Source organism: Hydra viridissima, unplaced genomic scaffold (assembly GCF_058129835.1).
Source record: "Hydra viridissima isolate aposymbiotic clone 2 unplaced genomic scaffold, HvirCarnegie_v1 scaffold_7, whole genome shotgun sequence".
In the NCBI taxonomy this organism is placed as follows: Eukaryota; Metazoa; Cnidaria; class Hydrozoa; order Anthoathecata; family Hydridae; genus Hydra; species Hydra viridissima.
Genome location: NW_028324306.1, coordinates 1605872 through 1623071, shown reverse-complemented (window position 1 = coordinate 1623071; position 17200 = coordinate 1605872). Strand labels below are relative to the sequence as shown.

Genomic DNA, 17200 nt, shown 5'->3' with positions numbered 1-17200 from the left:
TACAATTATCATTATAGGCATTCATGCATTGAGCTGTATTAATGAGATCATGTCGAAAAAATTTATACCTGCTGAGTATGAATCATTCTTGATGCAAATGTTTCAACAAACTTTTAGTTTTTTAAATATTATTACCAAAGAAGCTTCTGGTCAGCAGTTGTTAGATTTTGATGAAAGGTTAGATTTATATGATTTTATGTTGTAAATTTGTATTCTAAAATCTAATATGATTTCATGTTTGTAATAGTATAATCCAAAAAGTTTATACTTTTATATTTTATTTGTTAATGCTTTTTTATTTTAGCTTCTTGGAAAAGTTTACAGAGTTCCTTAGTTTGTTTGTAAGCAATCATTTTAGTCGATTTGAATCCCACATCAATTTGCCAACAGTAGAACTTCTCACCATGCTTCTTAAGTACACTTTAGCACAGGTATGTGAAGGGTTCATGTCTCCTCATTTACAGAGCAAGGAAATGAATTTCTATTAAATTTTGTTTCAATTTTTTTTCTCTTTGTTAAGATGAGCATTTATTTGTTACAATTACTACTTTGTAAATTATTTTCATATTTAGGAGTCAGCTGAACTGTTCATGGAATGTCTAGATATTTGGATTGTTATTCTGGATTATTTGATAAATAAAGTGACTTCATGTATTACTGCAAATAATAAGCTTGCTGCCACTCAAAGGTAAGAAAATACTTTTTTAGTTGGTATAATTATTAGGTTTTTTAATGTTAAAGAATGTACTATATATATATATATATATATATATATATATATATATATATATATATATATATATATATATATATATATATATATATATATATATATATATATATATATCTGTAAACAATTAACAGATTCGTTAAATATTGAAAAAAACTCCCCTCCTTAAAGAAAAATTTGCCTTTCTACATAATATTCAAATTTATTTTTAATGGAAAAAAAAAAAAAATGGTCTAAAGAAGTATATAACTCTTTGTGTCTCAAACATGGAAGTGTTGAAAATTTTATTTTAGAAAATCAAATGATTTCTTTTCCTTATAAAAATGAATTACTCTGAAAAGTTCTGCAGTGACTTGTTTCCATTCTTTGGCATAAAGTTGTATTTGATATTTGGATGTTGTGTTTTTCTATCATTCAGTTCTTCATTTTTCAAAATGTTATCTAAAATGTGATGTTAACATCCAGTAAATGTTTACATACAGTATATGTTTGTCTTCACCTTGCTCTTCAAATATTGCTTGTAGACACACAACTGCTCTACTTTTACATCCTGTATTGGCGCTGGTTGTGTCTGAAACAGATTATTTTAACACAATGCAAAAGATTGTATTTGTTCAACAATATCTTAATTCCTTTAGCAATATGTTTGAAATTTTTTGAAATTTATTCTTTTTTTTGTGCCACTTTCAAGGCAAAACTTTTCGTTCCCAAATACAGTTTCTTTCTTAAGATTTTTTTAGTAACACAACTTGCTACGCTGTCAAGATATTTTCCTTCAAAGTGAATTAGCCAAGTTTTCAAAGAATATTTTAGTTTCTTTTCTAAATTTTCAATTTCTCTAAACACAGATTTGTATATGCTTGGCTAAGAATTGGAATATTAATTCCTTGTTTAACAGTGGCTTATGAATAGCCTTGAAATTGCGAGTGGGTTATCTAACTGATAACAGGTTTGCATCCATATTCAGTCCTTTGGTATTTTCATCCAATACTACGGTTAAGATTATCCTAGGTTTTCTTAAAATCCACAGTTGATTTGTGTTTAATGATACAATATATTTTTTTTGGTGTTTTTTTTGGTCTTCTGTCATCTGAACAATCTTTTTAAACCATATCTACAATGGTATTTTGCAGTAATACTGTTTGTGGTTGATTTACCTATCAATAATTGTGAAGGAATTTCACAAGAAGATTGTCCTTCCTTTGAAAATTTTATTACTCTGTTATGAACACAGAATCTTTGAGCACATCTAGCCAGGAGATTCATTTGACCAAACAACTTGTCTTGATTGGGTAACAGCCTATTCTTAAATGCACTGCACAATTAAAGTCTATTTGCAATTTAGACCTATGATAGAAGAGACTTCCTGACAGCCCTTCTTCTTTTATTGATGTCATTCAGGACCATTTTTATTTGTATATTATGTATTCATACATTTAATCTAAAAAACAATAAATTTGCATATTGCATCATTAATGAATGTGTATCAGATTTTATATATATACAGGGATAGAGTATGGTTGACCCACCCTATGTTCAGTTTATATTTACATTTTACTAAAAAATTATAAAATACTCTTTGAGTTGTAGAGTCATAATTATGGCTGGATTAAGTCTAAATACAAAGTTGTTATGAAAAGAAGAGTAAAATAAACTTAGATTCAATACGAAACTCATGTTTGATATAAAAAATGCGAAACTCATGTTTGATGTAAAAAATACAAAACTTGTGTTTGATATAAAAAAATACAACACTTGTGTTTGATATAAAAAATAAGATAAATTAAACTAAAACAAAAAACAAAAAAAAAATATTCAAGATATGAGTTTAAACTTCTGTGAAATAATTTGAAAACATATAAAAAGTAAATTTTTCAGCAAAAAAAAAAACTTGGCCGGTTTTTTGGTTTTGACTGTAAATATAACAATTTTAAAAGCAAATACATTCACAAACATAAATAATTTTCTTATAGTATATTATTTTCTTTCCTATATTTCATATTAACACCTCATAATGGTTATAAATCATTAGTTTTTTTTACAAGTGAATTAAAGTATAAAATGTCACAGACTGGAAACTTTTTGCACTCCACTGTATAACAAAAAAATTTAAATCATAAAGGATTTCAATTTTTTTCAGCATATTCATTCATTAAAAACCTTTTTTTTTAGAATATAATTTTATATTGCTATATTTCAGATATATAGATTTTCTACAGCAGTTTTTGGTGCAATTGTTGCACAAAATCCAATATTGTCATAACGAGAAGTGGTTGTCTCAGTTGGACATGGAAAAAGTTGACAGTGATGTATGACCTGGAGTTCTTTATAATCACTTAACATTAGCCTATTGTGCTTCCTAACTCTTACCTAAAAAGCACTATTTTTTACATTAGGTTGAAACAGAATGGGAGAAATTCATGAAAATATCACTGGATGTATTTGGCAAAATTTCAGAACTCATACCTGAAGAGACATTTGATCACGCTGTAAGAAGAACTTAAAACAATTAATTAAATATTTCTTTTGTTTACAATTTTTGATAAATTTTGATTAGTATATTCTTTAAGCTTTAAATTGAATTTAATTATATTTAAGTAGAGGAAGCTTCTATTTTGAAAATTAAATTTCTAGCTAAAAATAATTTCTAACTCATTTAATTAAAAAGTCAAAAATTTAAATTGTTTACCAAAAGTGTTGCGTAGAGCAAGTTTACTTTATAAATGATGACAACAGTAAAAGTTGCATAGATTCTCTGTTCATAAATTAACATGATCCTATAAAGAAATAGATTTAACATTTAATAAAGCTATAATAGATAACAAATAGAAGCTGTTATTTTAATGGCTGTTTTTTTGTTTAAGCGAATCTTTGAGAAACTGTTTTTATAAAAGGTTAGTCAATTAAGTCAAAATAGTCTGTTAAATCCTGTTTAATACTTTAAAAGATTATATAGAATAAATAATTTTATTTAATGCTATAAAAAATTAAATTAATTTTTTTAGCATTTGTTACACCAAACTTTTAAGTTAAAAATATAATTTTTTAACCTGAAAGTTTTTCATAAATAAAATTTTTCAGTGTAAATAAACTACATTTTTCAAATTGAAAAGAGTTGTTTGAAATGCAAATTTTTTCTTTTTCAGTTTTTTCTTTTTTATTTTTGTTAATTTGTTTACATGTTGTTTTTTTATTCAGTCTCAAATCTTCAAACAGAATATTGATATATATTTTGGATTGTCATCTCAACTTAGTAATGGAGGTAATTATTATGGCTACTATTATAGATTTTTATAATAAATATATATAGGGGAGACCGGGGGTAGTTGGCTACAGGGGTAAGTTGACACACTGCATTGAAATTTGTAATTTTTCACCAGAAATTTCCAAAATTCACATGGAACCTTCCCACTTAACTAATTCATCTTTCAGTGTAGTATCAGGGCTATATGTACATGCGCATAGAAATTATATCAATTTTTGTGTTTTTTTTTTACTAATTTTGTAACTTTTGTAACTATATTACTTTTTCAATTTTAAAAAGCAATAGCATTAGCTACAAGTAAACTTGAATAGATGTAGGTGTTGTATGGTTCACTCTGACCAGTCACATTTTGTGTTTCTCTATATTTCACGTTTTTGGGGATTTATAAGCCATTTTGTGAGCAAAAAGCATTTGGAGTTAGTTGGCACAATGATCGCCGGGCTAGTTGACAGCATGTGCCAATTTACAACTTTTCTCATTGGTTGTAAATTCACTAAAGTTGTATAACACTGCAGATCTACAGACATGCAAAATTATAAAAGAAAAGTAGTTAGGCCTGTAAATTCTGAAAACGTTGCAAAAAGTGCTGTTGATGCTATTTTTATAGGAGGAAAGTCTATTCAATCGATTTAAGGGCAATAAAAGTTAAGTTCAAAAAATATTTTTGAATAAATAAAATTAAGAGTTTTCATTAAAAAAATGCACTTGAAATAGATGCTTAATGTTGCTAAACTTGTCTCTTTTTATATGGTGTGCCAACTTACCCTGAGAGTATAGGCAACTTACTAAGTTGGCACATATTTTTTTCTTTTTTGGAGGCCCTTTTTGGGCCACCAATTTTTTTTTTTTAATGTTTGACACTTGAACATGCTTGCCAAATTCATATTTTTTTGAACTACAATTTGATATCCTCAAAAAAGTTCACCCAGAAATGCACAGAGCTCAAAAACTAAAACTGTAGCCAATTAGCCTCAGTCTCCCCTATATTTTTAAAATTTCTTTAAAAACTTTGTTAGAACCGTATTTAAATTCCAATGAAATGATTTTTGAATAAAACGTGTTTAAAAAGTGTTTAAAAAGTGTTTAAAAAAGTGACGACTTAAGAAAACGAGTCAAAAAAAAAATGGTGACAAATCGAGAGAAAGTTCAATAAAGTTATGCTTTTAATTAAACTTCTATTTTCAATGTTTAAATAATAAACAATAAATAAAAGAAAAGTTTTTAAGTATTTCAAGATATTAAAACATTTTTTTTTTCATTAAGGAAATCATAAGATTATTTGTATGTAGATTTATAGAATTTGTTCAAAAAATAAATGCCTACTGATTTAAAGAATTTAGTTTACCAGATATAGTTTATGTTATATTCAAATAATCTTTCGTTTCCTTAAAAAATAAACATTCTTACATTTACTAATAATGTTATTAATCTAAGAATATTTATTTTTTAAGATTGGCAAAACTTGTTTTTCCACTCCAAACTGTCAAATTTTTTTTCATCTCTCAAATTGATCATTTGTTCATTTGTTTTTTCAAAAAAAGAAGAAAAAAAGTTCATGCAAAATTTATTAAAAATTATTTATAAGTACTTTAAGATAATTTATATTGTGCATAAAAATCAATTATTATAGTTTGATTATTCTTTAATATTTTTTTGATTGTTAGTGTGTGGTTTGTTTCTTTTAAAATCTCAATATTTAATGAAAATATTTACTAAATTTATTTAGAATTAAGTATTGGACATTCACAGGTTCAAAGCTTGCACTCGTCAATGATTGATCTAAGTACTTTTTTCAGAGTGATGGGAAGACTTTCTTCCATATTTACAGAAGAAGTGAGCTTTCAAAATCGATTAGGGCAAGCTAATTCGACACTTGATCAGTAAGTTAATGCTTTCACCAATTTTTAACTACCATTTGAGAAAATAGTTTTTAAGTATTTAGTAACAGAAATGCAAATGAAAGAAATTGAATGCACTTTATTATTATAATAATTCAATTCTATAAAAAAAAAAAAAAAAAATTTATCCCAGACTTATTGATTGTTAAAAATATTACCTGGAAAAATGCTCCTGTTTGAAATTTATTTTTGGTTTGTTTTTGCTTTTAAATTCAGTCTATTGAAGGGTGCATTGTTTGGCTGCTATTATAAGACAAGTTTAGTGAAGTGTACTTCATTATTGTCAAAAGACCTGATTGAAGTGTAAGTTATTAAATTTTAATTCACCATCTTGGTATAAGAATTTATGAACAACTTTGACAGGTAGTAGAATATTTTTGTTGTTTTATATCTGTTGCTTTTTCAAGATGTTATCATTCTCAGTAAAACAGACAAGTTTTGATGCAACTTATTTTTAAGTATAAGATATTAGATATTGAAGCTAAAGATGGTATAATATTAACAATATAAACAGAAATCTACTCAGTTAAACTTCCTTTGTTAATCAAGATACACATTTCACATTGATCGTTTATTTAAAATGTTTATGCAATCTTTACATGATTGTTAATGTTCAAAAACCTATACAATTTATAGTTCACCATTTAAATACAAGGAAATTTTAAAAAACATATCTGCTGTTTTAAGCCTGCATAAATAAGGGATTTGCACTCAGAATTCACACCTATCTAAAATTGATCCCAACATCAACTTTTAGGACCCAAAAAATGATCTATGGAGGGATTAGTCTACAAAGTCTTAAGTATCACCAAATGTAAAAACTAAAATGAAATCTCTATAGCCAAAGGAGAAAAACATATTTTAAAGTTTTATAGCAATTTGTATTACTTGTACTACTGATCACACTTTTAGCCCCATTGTAAATCTATTTTATTTGCTTTTTCACTTTTGGTGAAATATAGAGTTTAAAAAAATTATCAAAAACTCTTTAGATATATGTGTTGGCTGTAACCTGACAAAAAATCAGCTCTTTATTACTTGTTGTGTACATTAGCTAAAATATTGGGTATGGCACTAAGAGTTTCTTGAAAAGGTGACAATCAAAGCTTTATGTTTTTATTGTATTCTTATTATTGACTATAGAAGTTTCAAAATTTAATAGAATGAACCCTTGGCATGTAGTTTTTAGGCAAAAAAACAGAAGCAAGATATCTTTTATCTGTGCAAAAATAAGCTTTTATAGTAGGAATTTTCCTTTTAGAAAAATGGCCAAAATATAGGAGCATTAAGTAGTTTTTATGCTTTTTAAATATAAGTTACATCAATTAACTACTTTAGTATCTATTTTAAAAACAAATCTAAGCATATATGACAAAATATACAATGCAATTAAATCTAAATATACCCTTGATCATTGATGAGTTCTCTAAGAAAATTTACTTAATAAATTGTATTATATCAGAGATCATCAAATGAAGGTTATGCATATTATTTTGTTTAAATTTGTAAGAAATAGTTATGGACTAAAAACAAGTGCATTTAAAAAGTTGCTATCGGTTTCAGTGAAATTAAAAGCAATACATGACATATACATTTAATATCACATGTTTTAACATGACCTTTTTTTTTATTCATCTTAATTTATGATTTTAAACAATATATCTATTATTCCTAGTTTATTTTAGACAATCACAGGCAATTGGTGCTGTTCAGGCATATACTTACTGGCTCACAAAGCTTCACATGCTTGTAATCAATAATGAATCTCACTCAGAAAAATTTCGAGCTATTATCTCAACAGTGTTAGATGTCATATGTGCAACTATAGAACCACAGGTAAGGAAATTTTTTGGTTTAAACATCTTGTAAAAAAGACCTTTAAATTGTGTTTATGCAATTTGATTAAAATTTCTCATAGCATTTAGAAACTTTTTCCGTATTTTTAGTTGCCTTCAAAAATTCAGTTGGTTGGTGCCCATCTCCTATTATCATTATCAGCAACTGTACGACCTCGCCTCTTTCTCGCTCAAAAACAAATTCAAAAATTATTTTCAGAAATTGATAAGATCCAGGAGCTGACTGATAGAAATGTAAGTTTACTTAAAAAGATTAGTTAGTCATAGTATCAGGGTATAATCTTTAACAAAAGATTATTTGGTCCTAGTATCAGGTAAGGATTATCAGCTAGAATATAATCTCCTAAATCAATTAGATTTAATATATAATCATAAAAGTTCCAGACATTCAAAGTTGATTGGTATTACTAAAAATTACAGCAGACTAAGGACTAGATTTACCATTTAACCAGTGTATAAGTCAAGACTTAAAACCATTTAGAATACCAATTACTAAATATGATTACCCTCAGCCTCTAGGATGGCTTCTAAATGGGACCTGAATGTGCCATAGGCCTTGATGATTATGTCCTTGTTCAAAGGACTCATCACCTCATCAAAAACTATCTTGACAGCATTTTTGGTATTATGGGGAACTTTGTTGACCTCTACCTCAACCATACCTTGCATGTAGCAGTCAAGCAGGTTATAGTCTGGTGAGCTAGGGGGCCAGTAAATGGCATATTTTTTGTAACCCAGGACTGAGTTATTTTTGGAGGTGCAGAGTCCTGTTGGAACATATAATTCTTTTTGTTTGCCTTGGAGTCCATCCAGAGTTTAATGGCATGTTTTTTACATAAGGAACTAAAAGTCTCATGAGCCTCCACAGCATTTTAATCCCTTTTTACTTGGTAAAATAAGCTCTTTGTGTGTGTGTAAATATATTGTAATATATATAATCAATAACATATATTAGTATAACAAAATTAATTCAAATTTAGCCTTGTTTATCTAATTAATATATCCACCTAATGTGTAAGTTTTTAGTTAAATTTAAAACTAGAACTAATATAGAATGTTAAATTACTTACAAAAATTTGTATAGTAAAGTACATTAGGTCATCTTAATTTATTTGCCATATTCAAAAGAAGTTTGAATCAAGTTGCAGCTAAGTGCCATGTAAAAAAGTGTTTTCTTGGCATTATTGTCTTCATCAAATCTCTTTTATTAGAAATGTTGGTTTCCTAATATTAATTTTCTTTTTTGATGCAGAAAGTAATGCCCTATTAATATCCAATCACATGCATTTAGTGAAAAAATTCTATAATTTTTAAGTGGCTTAAAGAGTTTTTAACTTATTTTGAATGCTAAGAAAAAAATTAAAGTGCAAACTTAATTTTTAGAAATGTTTTATAAATTGCTAAAATGTTTTTGTTTTAACTCTTACCTGTCACTCTGCTGAAGGTAACATGTATTGCAAAAAACATAAGTAAATACAACTTGTAGGTAAAAACCTTAAATATAGTTATTAACGGACTGACAGTCCTTAAAAGTATGTGTCTTACCATAGTATTTATCAATGAAGAGATTCACCAGATTCATCAGATGAATCAGAGATTCATCATTTCTCAGTTTAGTCATAAGGAAGATTTTTGTATGTCAACACTTGGGAAAGAATAATTGACTCACTTAGACATTAGCCATCTAGAGCTGGTATGAGGTGTTTATTGCTAATTGGTTTGAAAAGTTCAGAAGCCAAATTTGGTACTAGAATTAAACACAAAGAGGTACAAGTACAATTTTTTATGTAAAAGTCCTACTTTTGCATAGTACATAGCACTTCCCTTACATAGTGCTACATAGTACACAGCTTACATCCTGTAATAATGAGTAGAATCCCCACCCTATTGTTTTAGTTGAATCCAATCCATCTCTGGTTTTAAGAAATTTATCTGCATTAATTTCAAGATTCTTTTGTTATTTTGTTTATTTTTGTAGAAATAAAATGAAACACTTTTAATTTCCAGTGCAAACACTGAAATGTTTTTCCTTAATTTGAGCTGCACTTGATTTGAGTTTCAATGTCATACTGTAGTATAATATCATACTTGTACATGAGAATATCAAGCAGCTTGTTCAAATTGTTCATGATGTTATTCTTCATTGATTGAGATGCTTTATGTTACGTTGCCTCTTTTCCTGTGTTACAGGTTCTTTCTTGTTCTGGAAGCCATTATTTTTACTTGATACTTAATTTGACCCAATAACCAAAAAAATAAATTGTAAAAAGTTTAATTGTTAATTTGTGATCTGGTAGCTAAATTGGTGGTAGCTAAATAGTATCTGATTTCAAGTTTTAAACTCTGAGTTCTACATAAAAAGATGCATACTTTTAGGATTATCATGCAATCAAGTTTCAAAGCTTATGGCACACCCTGGTAATCATGTCAAACTACTGCTACAGTTTTAAGAACACCTTATAACTGTAGCTGTTGTTTTACCTTAAAACTGTAGCAGTAGTTTGACATGTAAGAGGTGAAATGACGATTCTGCCGGCAAAATCACAATGTCAAAAAAAAAAAAAAAACTCTTAATTGTTTTTCTTTTTTTATTTTATGTTGCATGTTTCTGCTATTTCAATTGCAGTTTACAAATGTTTACTGTTATAGTCCATAACACAGAGTTGTAGCCATTTTCCATATTCAGGATAGCTGTTTGCTCTTTTGTATCGCTCCCAGTGAGAATGAAAGCTGTAATGCAGAGATTCTGTTGCTGATAGATTCAATTGAACCAGCAATTTTAAAGAGATTAAGTTTTTAAGATTTTTAAATTTTGCATGAATCTGGTAACTATTGATTCTAGAGTTAAATTTAATATTAAAGTTATTTAAAATCATTCACTTATAACTCTTTAGGTCAAGAATATAATCTTTAGAGGACTTTCCAATGCTTTAATTTTGCCATGGCCGCTTACCAACTCACAGGTATGGGGTTTTTACAACTTTTTATCTGAGTTAAAAAAAAAAATTAATTAGATTGATTAGTAAATAAAAATGAGTTATCGATAAGTTAAATATCTTATCAAATGTAAGTAGAAATTGAGTAGTAATTAATTCTCTAAGGCACTTTTATCTTTAAAATAAAAAACACATTCAAACTATTTACATATAATTTTAGGTGACTTGTCAAAAATAGAGCTTGACAAAACTTTTAAAAGCATTTCTTTGTAATTGACTTAGTTTCTTTGGAGATGACTTTTATTTCTCTTGACTGAGTTTTAGTTTTGAAATTGTTTTTTTTATCCCTTTTCAAAAATATTATTACAAAAAAAAGAACAGCCCAACATTTATTTTAAGATATTATTACATGATTAACTTAAATTCAAAAGATATGATGCAAAAATGTAATGATGTAAGAAATTTACAAAATATAATTTAAATTTCTTCAATTAAATTGAAATTGAAGAAGTTTGCACAGTTTTAGGAGTCAAGACAACATTCATTAATCGAATGTTCATGAGAATATCATCAGAATTTTGTCTTCGACTGGCAATTTTTTGCAGGAACTTATTGTTTTTTTTTTAAAGAAAAAAAAACCTTTCTGAAAAGGATGTATCACTTGTTAAGAATAAGGATTTTTTTTAACTTAACGAGGATTTACTTACAACTCAGCATCAGGATTGGCAATCCTGTCGGTTGTTTTTAACAAGCAAACTTTAAATTCAAATTAAAAATCATTGTGCTTTTTTTTCACATTTAATCAACGTAAATTAAAGTAATGATTTCTTTTTCAATTGTAAAAAAAAAAAATCTTAATTAGTATAACATTTATTAGAAAAACATTTTTATTCAAATAACATTTACAATTTTTTGTACATCTTTCTCGCTTATCTTACTTTTTTTTTAATCAATGTTTTTGCCCTGTGAATAAGTGTTGCTAATCATGACAAAAAAAATCCCTATTATTTGCTCGCTAACTGTATAGCAGGCTTGTATTACATAATTAGTTTGTTTTTTTTAGTTATTTTTAGCTAATTATTTAATAAAAAATGAACAGATAAAATGTTCATTCTTATACTATACATGTGTGTGTACTTTAATACACACATGAATCTAATGTACTATAATGTACAGGAAGTTTTATAAATAGGAATGGGAAGTAAGAGAAGCTACTCATAAAATGCTTATTTCCTCAATTTGTAAAGACTTGTATGTTGATCAGCAGATGTTGCATCAAATGCAAACAGTTAGGTGTATGTTGTTATTATTTTTCCTTGTCTTGTTCATTATTTTTTTTTTTTGTATTGTTCTGTGTTTTTTCTTTGTTGTTGTTGATTTGTGTTTTTTTCTTTATAACCAAACTTTGAAGATTTATTTATGAAAATCTTTCTATATAATATTTAACAGTGCTGGAAGTGAGGCGGAATGGGGGGGGGAGGAGAGGATGTCATCCCATCACCTTTTCTTAAGCTGCAAATCATCCCATTACCTTTTTTTGAATAATTTATATGTAAGAAAACTATTTCTTATTAAACAGCTCTATGATATCTTCTTTCTAAAGTTTTAAAGTACTATTTATAAAATCCCAATTACTAATTAAAAAGATGGATAAGTGGTTGGAAATGCAAAGAAAACCAAATTAAACATCGGAAGTTGTAAAACCATTTCAGATGATGACAGTAAGAAAGAAAATTTAGTTCATTACTCAAAAAAAAGCAAGTTTTTGAGTAATGTACCAAATAGCAAAACAGTTTTTCCAGAATACTGGTTATAGAGACACAACTGTAGGAAAAATTGAATATCTTTAACTTTAAAAATAAAGTTAAAGATCTTTATTTTTCTTTAATTTTAAAAATGAAATTAAATATCTTTAATTTTTCCTTCTATTGCAGTTCCAACCATTATTTATGAAAAACTATAAACTATTTAAGAAAGACTTAGATATTAAAATTGGTGAATGAGTAAAGAATTTGTAGTTTTAAAGAGTGTGAGAAAACAAACAAAAAGAAGCAGCAATCTGCAAGGAAGAAGCTTTTGCTTTATAATTTATCAGCTGCCTGTCATAGAGAGAAATCATAGAGATGTTTAGTTAGCAAATGCTGATGAATCAGTATGAAACAACTTATATATTTCAGACTGCATATCACACAGCAAAATTTATTTATTGTTTCTTCCATTTTCTGATTTGAAAGAACTAATATATTTGCAAGTAAAAAATAGCATTGACATTTTGTCTGTATTTTGCAATCAGATCACGCATGTGCAGATATAACCCATCATATTGCAAATGAAATGTGTAAAAAGCCAGTAAACTAGATATTGGAAAATGATCTGAAGGAAGGCTTAATGATTGATGAATCTACTTGCAAGTAAAAATCTCAGAATCAAGTGTTGTTAGCAGTTTATTTTTTTAACCAAATTGAATTCAGTAGTACAAATACTTTATTGTTAATTCATTTTAAGTGTTTTACAAGTCATCATCTTAAAAATTGGGTTTCTTTTGCCTGAGATAGTGGTTCCAATATGCTCAGCAAAAATGGAGAGGTATCTTTTTGCTTTTAAGTAAGTTTCCTAATTTAGTTTGCCAGCATTGTAATAATGATTGTTTAGAATTAGTTGTAATTATGTTGTGCATCATATTCTACCAATTTGTCACATGAAAACTTTGACTTTACACAGTTTCTTAGAAAGAAATAGTGTGAAGTCAATTTCATACTTAAAATTATGCTTAAGCTTGATTCATCAATAGAACTAGAAAATCTTTCTTAAAAAAGACAGGCTTATATCTCTACCAGAGGTACATCAGCTTTACAATCAATAAAAGATCATCCTGATGAATATTATGCAAAACCACAGTGTGCAGTTGAAAAACTTGAATTCAAAGGTGTGACGCTGCAAATTTGTAAAGCCCTCAAAATCAGTAATTATTAAGTTATTAAGTAAGTTAAATGAAAGTATAGTTCAGAAATAAGTGGGATGGTAAAAAAAAGTATTGAAAATCATCCCATTACTCTTTTTCCCCTCTTCAAGCACTGTTATTTGATAGGATGTACTCTTAACTTACTAATCTAGTTATTAAATGTTGAAGATGTCTATAAAGCAGCCATCTTAATCAGTGTTTGGTTTTTTTTTTTGTTTTAATTCTTTATCTTTTGTGAATAGGGAAAGATTCAGTAAAATGCACATTTCACATATTAAGTGAAGTTGTTGAATCAGTTTCAAATGAAGGAACTCAAAGCCGAAGAATAGTATATTTATCACTGAAAGAAACTCTTGATTTGTGTCTTAAACTCCTTGTAGCATGTGTAGCTGAACCAGGTAAATTCTTGATACTTAAATTCCTTGTAGCATGTGTATGAATGTGTATGCTGAACCAGGAAACTATTTTATCTTGTTTTGTAAATTATTGATGTATTTTGATTTTGCATAAATATTATTTATATAAATACTAGGTAAAACAAGTTATGGTAAAGCAATAATATATAAGATAAAGGGTAAAGCAATAATATATAAGCTATAAGGTAAATACTAAAGCATGTTAATTAGTTAAAAAGATTTTAATTAATAAATTAATGAGATACTGTCTAATATAATTAATGAGATAATTAAAACTAGGTGGTCAAAGTTTCAAGATTAAATTTTATTGATTAATTTTTTGTTTCTTTTTATCAATTTTATTTAATTTTATTGCAGATGTGGCCGAGGAAATTCTTCAGTTTCTTTTGGCATCTGTAAAATGGTTAAAAGTGCAAATGGGTTCAGCATTTGTTGAGAAGATTATACAAACTTTGCTCAATTTGCTTAATAGGTTTATATATAATCTCTATCAGACTTTTATTTTTTAAATGTTTGTTAATAGTTTGGATATTTTACTTCTTAAAACACATATTTTGTTTATTTCCTTTTTCCCCATTTTATTGAAAGGTGTCGTGTAGGTGTAGTGCTAATCAACTAATGCCAAAACACTCTGTTCCTTAATCAAGAAAACATAAACTGTGTATGACAAAGCAGAGTTCTGCCACACACAGTTTGTGTTTTTTTGATTAAGGAACAGAGTGTTTTGGCATTAATCGATTATTATGAAATATAGCTTTTATTCAAATTATCTCACAACCAGCCAAAAGCTATATCTCATAACAATTGACTAAAATGCCAAAATAAAAACATATTTGGATCATTTTGTTTCTTGAAGTCAAGTTGTAGGATGAAGAAGAACCATAATATAGCCTTTTTTGTTGTTGTTGTTACCTTTTTTAACTTATGTTTTATTTCCTTTTTAAGAGATCAAATGGTTGAAATACTTAAGAATGGAAATCCAGCAAGCTGCTGTGTCTTAGAAAAGTAAAATGAGTTTCTTTTGACAGTTTTTTAAGCTTTTACTAACTTTTTAATATATTTATGTATGTTTATGCATTAAGTATGTTAATTTTTTTTTTCTTTTTTTTTTTTTTTTCTTTTTTTAGATTTATAAAAATGTTGGAAATTATTGTACAAGATCCAGATCAATCTTTTAAGAAACTTTTGCCTAGTATTCTTGCTTTTAGTCTTCAAAATTTACTTCCAGCTTTGACTGAGGTTTTGTTTCTTAATGCATTCATTCCCTATGTTTATATAAAATGATAATTTTTTAAATTTTCGTTTTGTAAATTATAATAGTTTTTTAAATTATTATAAAAGTGTAGTTAAACTATGAAAAATTACTTTTAGTGCAATTTTCCTGATTTAAATGTTGCACTGCTGGAACTCTTTCATCAATTGTTGCTGCACAACTGGCGTTACTTCTTTAAATCTGATATCGTATCAAAGTTGAACGGTGCAGACCAACTCCAGCATGAACAAGATCTCTTAGGAATTTTGAAAGTAAATTTTGCTAGTTAATTTGAATTTCTCTTTTTTGTTCATAAAGTTAAATAACTAATTTAGTTTTCTTATTTTTATAATTTGCATATTTTAGTAAGTGTAAAAATAGAGTTTAAAATTCATTATCTGTCTATGGCAGACAATTCTTAAAATGTAAATGTAGGTGTTACTTCAAACTACTTTTCCTTTATCAACAACTGCAGGAAACAAGAAAGAACAGAAAACAGAGAAAGATGAGATAATGGCCACAAAATATTAAAGATTTAAATTACTTTGTAATTAAAATGCAAAAATATTTAAGTTTGTAAGACCTCTTTTTTTTTATAGGCTTACGGTGATCCATTGTTGAAAAATGAAATTTTCCTCTTCAAAAAATCTCTCGAGACGTTGAACAGTTTAAATGATAAGCACCGTTTATTTGAAAAAGTAAAAAAAATCTTTGTTAAAGTTTTTTGTTGAAGGAAGAAACTTATTGATTTTTGTTGAGAAGTCTGCAAATATCCCTCCTCCTCCCCTTCCCCCCTTCCCTCCCTCTACATGTAAAGATTCTTTTTCTGAAAATTTATTTCTACATGTAGAGAGTCTTTTTATAGAGTGTATTACTGCAAATATCAACTAAGTATATATCAACTGCATATATCAACTAAATATTATTATTTAAAGTGTATGAAAGTTCTTTTTATTAATTTTGTTTAAATTTCTCTTTGTTCATAGTTTTTTATCGTTTTTTATTTAGGCAATCTTTCAATCAAGCATGTTGAGCAGTTTCTTGCACGTTTTATTAGACATTCTTGTACAAAATTCTCATGGCCTTCTTCAAGAAGAGATCATTCATTCAGTTTATAGCATGGTGGTATACAACTTTGAAGCTTACTTCAATCAGTTTATTCCCCACTTCCTTATGAATATAACAGGAATCACAGATCACCAGCGGATGCAGCTTCATGCAAACTATAAGCGACATCAGGTAACTTTTTTTCTTTTATTGGTCATTAAGTTTGTTAGCAAAAAATGTAATAGTAAACGAAGAAAACCAATGAAAAGAAAAACTTCGAGAGAACTAAAACTCGCTTCAAATCTTCATTACAAACTCAAGTTTTTTTCTTGTCGAAAATTGAGAAATTTTTAGAGCTCAAAGCGGTCGAATTTCTCTGATGCAGAAAGCAACATTTTTTCTAGATTTTTTTGTTTTTGTTTGCAGTTCATCAATAGGTTCATTTTTGGATGAAATCACGTGAATTGTAATCGAAAAACAGTTCGTTAGTTTCATATTAAAAGGAATTGCTACGGGAAAAAGCGAAGGAAACCTCATTTTTGTTTATTCCATACCTCATGATGTTGTATCCAAAATAACAAGATTTTCATTTTTTTAATTTGCAAAAAAAAAAAAAAAAAAAAAAAAAAGAAAAGTTCTAAAACGTTTTAATGTTTGAAACTATATTTACAACTATTTATATTTTTAGCAGCGGAAATGCATTTTGATCCCAGTGTAAAATTTTCCGTTGCATTTTATAAGCAGCTTAAACCTGTTAATATTTGTTCGTTACATTTTAGTAAAGGAGTTCTTAAGCTGTTTTAAAGAAACGGAAAATGCTTCTTTTTTTTTAATCGTG

The 17200-nt window shown here is 27.4% G+C and overlaps 2 protein-coding genes across 6 annotated transcripts in view; both read left to right on the top strand.

Moving 5' to 3' along the window:
• LOC145184630 (putative sodium-coupled neutral amino acid transporter 10) overlaps nucleotides 1-17200 on the top strand; it is a 175894-nt gene that overhangs the window by 120637 nt on the left and 38057 nt on the right. The window lies entirely within an intron of this gene.
• LOC145184712 (exportin-6-like) overlaps nucleotides 1-17200 on the top strand; it is a 138534-nt gene that overhangs the window by 120637 nt on the left and 697 nt on the right. For 3 of the 5 annotated variants that reach the window (XM_090092232.1, XM_090092231.1, XM_090092230.1), the window contains exons 7-25: nucleotides 18-177; nucleotides 305-431; nucleotides 573-688; nucleotides 2931-3039; nucleotides 3127-3219; nucleotides 3929-3992; nucleotides 5722-5875; nucleotides 6110-6196; nucleotides 7579-7729; nucleotides 7840-7983; nucleotides 10644-10712; nucleotides 11878-11980; nucleotides 13890-14045; nucleotides 14421-14535; nucleotides 15009-15068; nucleotides 15191-15302; nucleotides 15435-15587; nucleotides 15915-16013; nucleotides 16324-17198. In XM_090092232.1, the coding sequence (XP_089948358.1) occupies nucleotides 18-177; nucleotides 305-431; nucleotides 573-688; nucleotides 2931-3039; nucleotides 3127-3219; nucleotides 3929-3992; nucleotides 5722-5875; nucleotides 6110-6196; nucleotides 7579-7729; nucleotides 7840-7983; nucleotides 10644-10712; nucleotides 11878-11980; nucleotides 13890-14045; nucleotides 14421-14535; nucleotides 15009-15068; nucleotides 15191-15302; nucleotides 15435-15587; nucleotides 15915-16013; nucleotides 16324-16716 (2465 nt within the window). In that variant the 3' untranslated portion in view covers nucleotides 16717-17198. Of the gene's footprint in view, nucleotides 1-17; nucleotides 178-304; nucleotides 432-572; nucleotides 689-2930; nucleotides 3040-3126; nucleotides 3220-3928; nucleotides 3993-5721; nucleotides 5876-6109; nucleotides 6197-6885; nucleotides 6987-7578; nucleotides 7730-7839; nucleotides 7984-10643; nucleotides 10713-11877; nucleotides 11981-13889; nucleotides 14046-14420; nucleotides 14536-15008; nucleotides 15069-15190; nucleotides 15303-15434; nucleotides 15588-15914; nucleotides 16014-16323; nucleotides 17199-17200 lie in introns of those variants that run through there. The other 2 variants (XM_090092233.1, XR_016453914.1) reach the window with 2 other exon arrangements.